This window comes from Dendrobates tinctorius, unplaced genomic scaffold (assembly GCF_039654945.1).
Source record: "Dendrobates tinctorius isolate UK_male_01 unplaced genomic scaffold, ASM3965494v1 ptg000086l, whole genome shotgun sequence".
NCBI lineage: Eukaryota > Metazoa > Chordata > Amphibia > Anura > Dendrobatidae > Dendrobates > Dendrobates tinctorius.
The window spans coordinates 50,380,345-50,392,797 of record NW_027361754.1 but is presented as its reverse complement, the minus strand read 5'-3'; the positions used below and the strand labels follow the sequence as shown (position 1 = coordinate 50,392,797).

The following is a 12,453-nucleotide window of genomic DNA, read 5'->3' as shown; positions in this document are numbered from 1 at the left end:
TAAAAATCTAGGGTATGGTTCCCTGAATTTGTGAAGAGGAGCTGCAGAAATCCATTGACTTACTTTTTGTACTAGTCATTCTGCATTACATTGTATCTTCACATCTTGTAATATTTGTTTTTCTCTTGCAGTGGAAAGATGTATGAGTTCTATGCAAGCCGGTACGCAGATGATCAAACTGCGCGGTAGCTCCAAAGGTTTGGTTCGATTCTACTACTTGGATGAGCATAAATCTTGTATACGGTGGAGACCTTCAAGGAAGAGTGAAAAAGCCAAGAGTAAGACTACATTCATATGTTCTCATAGTCTAAATGTCAAGTGGCTGAACTTTGAAATATCAGACATAAAATGAGAAAGGATTCCAGATGCAAATTTAACCTGTCAGCCCAAAACTTCACCGCAAATGTTGTAGCATCTGCCAATAAGAAAAAAATGGAATAATCTCTATGATGCCAAAGTAAGGCTATGTGAACACAGAGCAAAAACTCTCCAGATCATCTGATATTGCCAAATAAACTTTGAGTTAACTACACCGAAGTAGTACTACAACGAGATCCAATGTTAGATAGTGGCCATTTGTATAAACCAGAGCTAGAATATTAATCTCCACCAATTTATCGAAGATCTTACGCTGAGAATCTGCCATCATATTTGCAGCCCTCAATAGCCCCTTTAATGGTTAGCTTGGAGAGTCATGGAAAAGTATTAGATGAATGTAGAATATTAAACGAAAATTCAACCATTTTTACAAGTTTTGCATATATACTATATTTTAACATTATGTGTTTACATCATTTTTTTGTTTCTTTCTCAAAACGTCAAAAAAATTCAGCAAAAAAAATTGCTTAAATTATATGAACACTTTTGTGCAATATTTTTTCCTCTTATAATGCATGTATGTATTTTTGGCTACAAAACATTTTTATAAAAGGGTTTGTGAAAAAATCTTTGGTTTCTATGTCCTCTATGTAGCACAGGTGTAAGGGGGTGAAGCACCGAAGGAGCCGAGGGGGTAGATGCCTTCCTAGCTCCGTGCCTGGAACCATCGAGCAGGGCATTAGGTTCCCCGGGGGATGCTTTAGTGGACTGCGCGAGCACCAGGAACAGGAAGAGGGCAGGACGGACAGTGGGAGAATTGGGCTCGCTTTCAGCAGAGCAGCGCAGGGACGGGAGCAGAGAGGACACTGACAGAGGAGAGGACAGGAGACAGGCGCAGCGACTGAACACTGAGGGACCGCAGACACAGGCGGTGAGCACTGAGTATGAGAAGCCTGTCACTGCACCGCCTGGAGGGCTGGTCGCTCCCCTCCTGTTAGAGACTTTGTCACACCGACAGACTGCGCGCCTTAAGATGCTCCCCTGCAGTCAGACCCTGCTTTATCCTGAGACGCTTCCCTGTGACCGAGGAACATACTGTAACGTGACACTGACCTGCCAAGAGAGACTGTCCCAGGCAGAGCCCCTGACCCTGGTGAGGGAACGCTGCTGCCGCAGCAGAGGGAAGAACCTTGCATACAGGGGAATGCCGCCATCTGCATACCCCTTGAGCTCTCACATTAACCCCCCATACGCCAGATGGACTATACCAAGGACCCCAGAGACAGATGACATCAAGCACCCCTGGTGCCTGGGTGCCTACGTGGGAGAAGAGTGATCTCTACATGCAAGATCTCCAGGAACTGATAAGTTTCATCCCCATAAGAGAATAACTGTCTGTTGTTTTGCACTTCTGTTACTTCTTCAGTTTCTGATATCACCTGTTACAGCATTTTCTCTTTTATATTATATGTTCACCAGATATTCTCCCTGTAAATAAACCTCCCCTTTTACTGTTGGTCTGCCTGCTCGTGGTGACATATATTCCTCCTGCACGTTATTACACAGGCATGGTAAAACCTCTTTAGTGAATACTACCTGAAGAGCCCGGCATTGCCCGGGCATAGTAACCAACTGTGGTTAGTTATAACAAATTATAATGATTATATTGCACATAAAAACCGTGCATCTAATCCTATTCTGTGTGATACTGTCTGCTGAGCCATGTATCTAAAACTATTCTGTGTGATACTGTGTGCTGAGCTGCGTATCTAATCCTATCCTGTGTGATACTGTCTGCTGAGCCGTGTATCTATTCCTGACGTGTGATACTGACTGTTGAGCTGTGTATCTAATCCTATTCTGTGTGATATTGTCTGCTGAGCCGTGTATCTAATACTATTCTGTGTGATACTGTGTGCTGAGCTGTGTATCTAATCCTATCCTGTGTGATACTGACTGCTGAGCCATGTGTCTAATCCTATCCTGTGTGATACTGACTGCTGAGCCGTGTATCTAATACTATTGTGTGATACTGTGTGCTGAGCTGTGTATCTAATCCTCTCCTGTGTGATACTGACTGCTGAGCTGTGTATCTAATCCTCTCCTGTGTGATACTGACTGCTGAGCCATGTATCTAATCCTATCCTATTTGATACTGGTCTCCCCCTGCAGTCTGTGTCAGAGGGTGGTCTGAGTTGGCACGGTAATAAATTGTGTTATTTCCAGCTTTACAGAAGGACGATAACACCATAGAAATGATAAGAATAATAGGCCTCAGTTACCACAACTGTCTACAAAGATAACTGTTGCTGATAGCAACCAATCACAGCTCATTTTTCATCTTTTAAACAGCACTGGGACAGCGTGGCGAGTTTTGAGTGGCGACTTTTGTGTTTCGACTTTTATGTTGCAAGGTTAGTGTATGTGTGGTGAAATGTGTGCTGAGGGTGGTATATGTGTTGAAAAACGTGGTAGTGTGTGGCGCAATTTTGTGTGTGTGTGTTCATATCCCCGTGTGTGGTGAGAATCCCATGTCAGGGGCCCCACCTTAGCAACTGTACGGTATATACTCTTTGGCGCCATCGCTCTCATTCTTTAAGTCCCCCTTGTTCACATCTGGCAGCTGTCAATTTGCCTCCAACACTTTTCCTTTCACTTTTTCCCCATTATGTAGATAGGGGTAAAATTGTTTGGTGAACTGGAATGCGCGGGGTTAAAATTTTGCCTCACAACATAGCCTATGACACTTTCGGGGTCCAGACGTGTGACTGTGCCAAATTTTGTGGCTGTAGCTGCGACGATGCGGATGCCAATCCCGGACAGACACATACATACATACATACATACATACATACATACATACATACATACATACATACATACATTGAGCTTTATATATTAGATGACTGTACGCTTCTTATGAGAACAGAATCTGCTACTCTTATCTATCCTCTCCAAAACTCTTCTAGGCTGACTTATGACCAAATCAAGTTTGCAAGCTCAGCCAGTGATAAATGAGCTTAGAATATTTTTCAGGACAAGAGAGATTAGTTCATTGACAATTCCATCAATTAACTATTTATCTCGTATTATCAATAAGACCTTTTATTACTTAAACATAGGGTAACTTCTCTTGGCTGCATTACTATTGTATCCAAGGAGGGGGGCAATATCACAGCACTGGGACTTGATGCTTGTATATTGTGATAATCTGTGCAACTTTTCCCAGCCACTATAGGGGAATTGCCCATTTTGGTTCCACTATTATCACATTAGTACTGATTTAAAAAGGACCTTTCAGCAAGCTTTTCATGTTGAGGTGGACACATGATGTAATAGTAACTACAGAGCAGAATAATACCTTAATTTATTGTTTTTTTTTTATCCTCATCTCCTGTGGCGGAGATATTGACAATCAAAGTATATGGCACCTAATGAGTTAACTTTAGTGTCCTTCTCCCTGTATGAGTTATTACTGGGGGAGTGTACTTCTTCTCCCTCTGAGTTGCTATCACTGGTGGGTATGTACTTCTCCCTGTATGAGTTATCATTGGAGGTGTGTCCTTCTACCTGTAGGAGTTATCACTGGGGGGGTGTCCTTCTCCCTGTATGAGTTATTACTGGGGGAGTGTACTTCTTGTCCCTGAATGAGTTGCTATCACTGAGGGGTGAGCACTTCTTCACCCTGTATGAGTTACTATTACTGGGGGCCTGTACTACTTCTCCCTGTATGAGTTGCTGATACCAACCACTTGAACATAACATAAAGGGGTATTCCCATCACCCAGATCTTATCTCTATATTTAGTAGGTGTAGTAGTAATAGTAATAGCAATACCTCTAATTAGAAATGTAGTATAGTTTTTCTGATTCACTGTCTCTATCCTCATGTGCAGGCATTGCAGGACCTTAGGTATCCATTGTTCTGCCTTCATAACCCCCCAACCTACTGTCTCCTTCCCCACCATCCTGTAGCATGCAAGCCCGAAAGGGCAGGGTCCTCTCCCCTCTGTATCAGTCTGTGATTTAGTTTACTGTAAGTGATATCTGTAATTTGTATGTAACCCCTTATGTACAGCACCATGGAATCAATGGTGCTATATAAATAAATAATAATAATAATACATGCTGACATGGTGTGCTATTCAGCATACAGCATAAACCACTGTTCTGTGTTCCAAATAAACAGACTGTTCTCTGTAGTCTAACTTATTTATCCCACAGTGCATTGCTTCTGTTAACAGCACAGGCTGTAAATGCTATTTAACACAGCTATAAATTCAGCTACCACTAGATGGTGCTATAACTAACCCAGCACATAATACATATTGTGTTATTCAGAGCACATAACACAACAGACTGCCCTATATCCAGAGGGCAGAACACTCCCCGCTTGGCATCACCTGATGCCACTTGCAGGCTCTTTTGGTGAAAGCAATAGAATTAGCTCCGCAACTGGTCTGAGGAATAGTTTACTCTCCCCAGCCTTCAACACTTTGACCTCGACCACCTTCTCATCTTTGCTTGAGAATACCTTGGTGATGAGGCCCAGAGGCCACTCATTTCTATGTAACTGACTGTCCTTCATGAGCACAATATTACCGGGTTTGATGTTCGGCTTGTTGATCTGCCACTTTTTCCTAGGGTGTAAGGTGGAGAGATATTGCTTTCTCCATCTGTCCCAGAAAGTATTGGAGAGACTTTGAACTTGTCTCCATTGACGTCTGAAGAGGTCCTTGTTGCTGAATTCTCCCAGTGGAGTGCTGGGAGTGTTGGTTTTCTGAGTAAGTAACATGGCAGGAGTGAGAATGGTTGGATCTTCAGCATCACTGGAGAGTGCAGTCAATGGTCTGGCATTTATGATGGCTGAAACTTCCGCCAAGAATGTAGTCCAACCTTCGTGTGTAAGTCTTGTGCTACCTTCTTGCAAGAAGATAGTCTAAGATTCTACGTGCAATTCCAATCATCCTCTCCCAAGCACCTCCCATGTGAGAAGAGTGTGGTAAATTGAAGGTCCAGGTGCATCCCTGCTCACTCAATTATCTTTCCACACTGGTAATGTCTAGGTTGGAAGGAATTTGAAGTTCTTTCACTGCTCCTATGAAATTTGTGCCTCTATCAGAGCGAATGTGTTTCAAGGTGCCTCTGATGGCAATGAAACGTCGGAGTGCATTTATGAAACTTGAAGTGTCTATGGATTCAATTACTTCGATGTGGACCGCTCTGATGGACATACAGGTGAACATAACTGCCCAGTGTTATGCGTTGGCTTTGACTCTTCTAGTATGCCGTGCAACGACAGACCACGGCCCGAATACATCCAGTCCGACGTTGGCAAAAGGAGGATCCATACTAAGTCTGTCTGACGGCAGATTGGCCATCTTTGGGTTTTGAGTCACACTGCGGAGTTTGCGACAAGTCATAGAGTTGAAGATGAGTTTACTCACAGATCTCTTTGCCCGACTATCCATAATCCAGCAGTTCGTAGATTCCCTTCGGTAAACAATCGGCCCTGATGTTTCACCAAAACATGATGGTGCTGTACGAGCAGAGTAGTGACATGATGATGACCAGGAATTATTACAGGGTGTTTTTCCACGAATGCCACTTTGGCTTCTTGAAGACAACCTCCAATTCTTAACAGTTCATTTTGGTCAATGATTGGATCGAGCTTTTTCAAGACACTGTCGCCAGAAATGGGTTGACCTTTGCGGAGGTTGTCTATTTCTTTGGCGTAACACACACGACGTATGGTACGAATGATCATGTTCTTGGCATTTTCCAGGTTTGGAGCAGTAAAGGCATGCTTGCAGTGGTGCCAACCTTTACAAGACTTCTGGCTTGTGGGTGATGTTGACTTGTAAGACTGAGCCACATGAATTAAGCAAGTAATGACACGAACAAGGAAGTTCCAGGTTGAAAACCTGCTGAAATGGTGGTATTTGAGGTAATTGTCTGAAGTCACCATAAGAAGAACCGATACCTGAGGGCAGATTTCTTCATCTGCATCTGGGTATACCAGTTCAAAGGTGTCTGATTTGTCACTGTAAGGCGTTGAATGGTATAAGAATTCAGGGCTCGTAAAGCAGGTTGTGTCCTTAAGGTGTCTTGATTCAACAGATCTAGTTGCGTGGTCTGCAGGATTGTGGTGTGTGGACACATAGCGCCACTGTTTAGGGCAAGTGGACCTCCTGATCCTTAGCACTCGATTGCTGACGTAAACATAAAAGCATCGCATTTCATTGCCAATGTCCCCTAGCACTACCTTGCTGTCTGAGTAGAATTCAACGTCCTTGATTTCCAGGTCCATTTCTGTCGAGATAAGTTCAGCTAACTCTACTGATAGCACAACTGCACAGAGTTCCAGTCTGGGTACTGTGTGTTCCTGAACTGGCGCTAGTTTTGTCTGGCTCCTAACAAGCCTTACATGGCATTGTTCTTTAATGTCAGTAGTTTTCAGATATGCTACTGCTGCAATCGCTTTGGTTGTGGCATCGCCGAAGATACAGAGCCTTTGCATCTTGGCTTCTGTTGATGCTATGGAAGCGTATGGTCGTGCCACATAAAGATTTGACCAGGCCTCCAAAGATTTCTTCCATCTTACCCACAAATCTCTCTTCTCCATGGGAAGCGGATCATCCCATTCATACATCTCTTGGGTGAAGTCTCTGAACATCATTTTACCTTGGATAGTTACAGGGGTTACAAATCCTAGAGGATCATACAAGCCATTTATCACGGACAGGACGCCTCTGCACGTGAAAGGTTTTTCTTCTTCGTTGATCCAAAAGGTAAATGCATCTCTCTTCAAATCCCAGAGCAAACCAAGGCTCTGTTGCATCGGAAGGGAGTCTGTGTTTAAATCCAAGTCTTTCAGATCAGTTGAGAAATCTTGAGGGGGAAAAGCTGCCATCATTTTTTGGCTGTTGGAAACAATTTTGTGCAGCCTCAAATTGGACAAAGCAAGCATTTCTTGTGTCCTTTTTAGGAGACTAACTGCCGATTCATTTGTGGGTGTGGATTTCAAGCAGTCATCCACATAGAAGTCCTTCTCTACAAACGATCTAACATCCGACCTGTACTTTGCTTCGCCCTCTCTGGCTGAATGTCTAAGACCATAGATGGCGACAGCAGTGGAAGGGTCGTTCCCTAAGATGTGTACTCTCATCCGATACTCCACTACGTCTTTGTAGGGGTCATTATTGCGGTACTAGAAAAACCTCAAATAGTTTATATGTTCTTTCTTGACAAGGAAGCAATGAAACATCTGTTGTATGTCAGCCATGAATGCCACTGCATCCTTGCGTAAGCGAAGAAGTACTCCTAGAAGTCTGCTATTGAGGTCTGGGCAAGACAAAAAGACATTGTTTAGCGAGACACCTTCATATCTGGCGCTTGAGTCAAATACTACTCTTATCTGACCAGGTTTCTTAGGATGATGCATACCAAAAATAGGTAAATGGCAACATTCTTCAGAATCTCGAAGTACAGGTGCAATTTCTGCATGGCCATTCTGAAATATTTTCTTCATGAAGGCAAAGAAGTGCTCTCTCATTTCAGGTGCCTTCTGAAGTTTGCGTTTGAGGGAGACAAATCGACCGTAGACAGGTTCTCTGCTGTTGGGTAAGCGTTGCCTCTGGGGTTTAAATGGTAGAGGGGCCATCCAACTCTTTGACTCCTCTCTTACCACCTCTCGATCCATGATGTCCAAAAACAGTCTGTGTTCTATGGACATTGCTACCTTGTTGTCTTCTCTTGTTCTGTGGAAAACTGTGCACCCTATGTGATCTTGATCGCCGTCGCATGCGTGGTCTTCACAGGAAGGATCAGCTATCGGACAGGTAGAGGAGCATTGCGTGGCAACTCTTATCAGGAAGCTACTCTTACATGGCTGGAAGAGAGACGGATGTCCATTTTCAAGAGTATTAGTGAACATAATGCTGACTGAGGTCGGTTTGTGTGCTCCACCTTAACAGACGTCTCCTAAAATGACCCATCCCAGGTCAAGTCTCTGACCATATGGGGCGTTCTGTAGGCCATTAATCTGTCCTCTAGCCTTATGGACTCGTAGTATGTCTCTTCCGAGGAGTAAGACAATCGGAGCTTCTTGATCCAGTTTTGGTATCCGATGGGCTATACGCTTCAGATGAGGATGGTGAGCTGCTACCTCTGGCATAGGTATCTCAGACCTATTGTCAGGAATCTGGTTGCACTCCACTATTGATGGCAAGGCTATGCAGGTTTGACCGTCTATAGACTCTACCTTTTAACCCAGTTGCTTTTTCTCCCCGCCTTCTCGACAGTACACATGTTTTCAAGGAGTAAGGAGAACCAGGGCCAGCAATGTTGAACATGTCGAAGAGAAAGGACTTGGCTAGAGACCTGTTGCTCTGATCATCCAAGATTGCATACACCTTGATTGCCTTATCTCGGTGGCTCGCTGGGTAGACTCTGACAAGGCAGATCTTCGAACAGGATCTTCCTGTTACAAGTTCCTTACAGATCTCTGTACACTGGGAAGTGATTACTGGAGTGTCTACGTCGGTGACCATCAGCTTTTCGCCGCACTCTTCTACTTGCGATGATACCCCTGAGGGCGTTCCAGAGTGCAAGACTGTGTTGTGCTCCACACTACCACATTCCTCGCATTTCACACTGGTTTCACAGTTTTTAGCGAAGTGCGAGGTCGTCGCACAGCATCTGAAACATATCTTTTCTTTGAGGAAACCTTTGTGGTCTTTTAGAGACTTTTCCCTAAAAGCTTTGCATTTTAGCAGAGGATGTGGTTTCTTGTGTAGGGGGCAGTGTTTGCTGAGATCCTGAGGTTTGTCTTCCTCCGGGGAGGTCTTGCTTGCCCTGTAAGGAAAACCTGTGGGAGTAACATTAGTTTTGTGAACTGCCACTGGTGTTTTACAGGGTTTGACTCCAGGGGCAGTGCTGCATGACATAGTAAAATCAAAACTGGGGTCATTTCTAACTCTTGTTGAGTTACAAAGTCTATGAACACCTTGAAAGGGGGAAATGAGGCCTTATAAGTCTGTTTGTAACGGCACCCGTGACTGATCCACTTCTCTTGTAGGTTGTAAGGGAGTTTTTGAATAATTGGGTTGACACCTTTGGCGGTGTACAGGAATGCGAACCCTAAGAAATATGTAGAAAAAGCTACTGACCATGAACAGAGATCACCACATAAATTGTAAATTTTATTAATTGCAGAAAGACAACACCATTAAAAACAATTAAAAGGTCATAAAATGACACATGAAAGACACTGCAAGCCCACAATAGAGCAGCTGCGGCTGCAATTTATTATTGTTAATTACTGTGTTTTTCCGACCCTAAGACGCACTTTTTTCCCCAAAAATTTTGGGGGAAAGTGGGGGGTGCGTCTTATGGTCACAATACACGATACTAACCTGGTGGCTGGTGGCAGCGGGCGGGGCTCTGTGGTGCGGTGGTGGCAGCGGGCGGCGCTCTGCGGTGCGGTGGTGGCAGCGGGCTGTGCTCCGGTGCAGGGGCGGCGGCTCTGCCGGCATTTCTTTGCAGCCCGGAGGCCCCCGCAGTTCCCTTGCTGGCCGTCGCCATGTTGCGGTGGCCTCCGGGAGCATGGACGGCGGGAAGATGGCCGCCGGTCCGGGGACGGCGCATGCGCAGCTTCAGATCTCGTCCCGAGATCTCGGGTGACGAGATCTCGTTGCCGAAATTTGAATCTCGTCCCCCGAGATCTCGGGACGAGATCTGATCCCGCGCATGCGCCGTCCCCGGACCGGCGGCCATCTTTCCGGCGTCCATGCTCCCGTAGGCCACCGCAATATGGCGGCGGCCAGCAAAGGAACTGCGGGGGCCTCCGGGCTGTGAAGAAATGCCGGCGGAGCCGCGGCCCCTGCACCGGAGCACAGCCCGCTGCCACCACCGCACCGCAGAGCGCCGCCCGCTGCCACCACCGCAGAGCCCACCTGCCCCTGCCCCAGCACTGCTGCCCCTGCCCCAGCACTGCTGCCCCTGCCCCAGCACAGCTGCCCCTGCCCCAGCACTGCTGCCCCTGCCCCAGCACTGCTGCCCCTGCCCCAGCACTGCTGCCCCTGCCCCAGCACAGCTGCCCCTGCCTCAGCACAGCTGCCCCTGCCCCAGCACAGCTGCCCAAGCCCTGCTGCCCAAGCCCTGCTGCCCCTGCCCCAGCACAGCTGCCCCTGCCCCAGCGCAGCTGCCCCAGCACAACCAACCTGCCCTAGCATAGAGCCGCCACCGCACGAGCCTGGACCACTGAATGAACCCTGTGACTACTTCTCCACCTGTGCCGGATCCCTTCCCAGGTAAGCTGAATTCGGAATGTAAGACAGACCCCCATTTGACACATTATTTTTTTTTTCCCTATTTTCCTACTGAAAATTGGGGTGCGTCTTATGGTCCAGTGCGTCTTATAGTCCGAAAAATACGGTATTTCATATATTTTTATAGGACATTTGTCAGACTGACGCTCCAGCCCCTGACGAAGCCACCTTGCGGTGGCAACACGCGTCGGGCACTCCACAAGCTCCCCCTACATGTGAGCACTACTACTTATGGTCGGCATTGACTGGTTTCAACCTAGGTGCTGTGGGTATTTCAAAACCACATGGGTTCTATTATAGCGGTCATGTACCTTTTATAGGTTGTTGAATTTGTGCTTTATCTATTGTTGTGCCTTATCCCTGAACATGATGATGGCTCCTTATTTAGATGCACTCTGGTAATCATACCTTTGCATATGTGTTATAATCCCCTTTATGCATCTTTTTGGGGTATCTAAATTGCTTTTGTACATTATATGTCATTTTTGTCAGGCACCCTGTGTGTTACCTTATGGACATGAATGCCTAGTTATTGCATATTATTGTTGAGCCTATTCATTAGCTCTTGTGTATATAGTGAGTTTTGTCAGCTCTATTGTGGGCTTGCAGTGTCTTTCATGTGTCATTTTATGACCTTTTTAATTGTTTTTAATGGTGTTGTCTTTCTGCAATTAATAAAATTTACAATTTATGTGGTGATCTCTGTTCATGGTCAGTAGCTTTTTCTACATATTTCTTTGTTTTACTCTCTTACTGACTACAGGTGTATCCCCAACCTTTATTCAGTGGTGCCCTCCTGGTCTTCATGTTCTTATACGAATGCCAACCCTGGCAGGTCTCCTATCTGAGCAACTTGTACCTCCATTAACAATTCACTCAGTTCCATGAGCTTTTGATAACCCTTATTTCCTATTCTGAGAAAATCATCAAGTCTTTTATACAAAGCATTTTCAATAGCTTCTACTGACCCATAACATTCATCAAGTCTCTCCCACTCCATACGGAGGCCTATGTGTGGGTAATTTATGTTAATGTTTCTGATTCTTTTGGCGTGTTCAGCGGACTAGTTCCCAAGCCACTTTACCAGTAGATCTAACTGTTCACTACTAGAAAGATCTAAGTCTCTAATGGCATTCGGGAAGGAGGCTCGCAATGCTCTGTAGCTCTCAGCTCGATCGGTGACCCTTGGTCACCAGGTCCCGGAGAGCAAAGAACTTCGCAAAGTTCATAGTGGCTGGGTCAGAGCCAATATGAGCTGGTGTGCTGTTGTGATGCTGTGTGGTGTATCCTCATACCTGTAAGGAGCTTCTGGCTTAGGATTGTCCTTATAATACCGTTCTGATGCAAAGGGTGTCCCTTTCAGTCTGGGTGGAGGCTGTACCTTCTGTTTTGTGGAACGGTAGCTGTGGTAAACATCACTGTGCTGGACATCCCCTTGCCTATGGTAGTGAAGTTCGGGGTTGGATCGCAGGTAATCGGCATAGGCTGGTCAATGTGGTGCATCTGGGCTGTCATCCATACCGGAATGTTGACGGACATACTCTGCGACGCGCTGCGCTGGAACTTGCTGCTCTAGATCTGGTTATGGGATGTTGCTGCATCTGTCACAATCTGGATCCTTCATAGCTTCCAAATACTCTGCCTTAGCTATTGCAGCTGCTGTCTCCTTGTCTGCCGCAAGTTTTTCTAGCTCTGCTTGCAAACGTGCAGTTTCCGCTTCTTTCTCTGTTTTGCAGACGTGTGGTTTCAGCTTGCAGACGTTCTTTTTCCACTTCTCTCTCTGCCTGCAGACATGCAGCTTCCGT

The 12,453-nt window shown here is 45.7% G+C and overlaps 1 protein-coding gene across 1 annotated transcript in view; it reads left to right on the top strand.

Annotated features, from left to right (window-relative positions):
* PLCH2 (phospholipase C eta 2) overlaps positions 1–12,453 on the top strand; it is an 891,775-nt gene that overhangs the window by 618,264 nt on the left and 261,058 nt on the right. Inside the window, exon 3 of the mRNA XM_073585390.1 lies at positions 132–278. Within this exon, the coding sequence (XP_073441491.1) occupies positions 132–278 (147 nt within the window). The remainder of the gene's footprint in view (positions 1–131; positions 279–12,453) is intronic.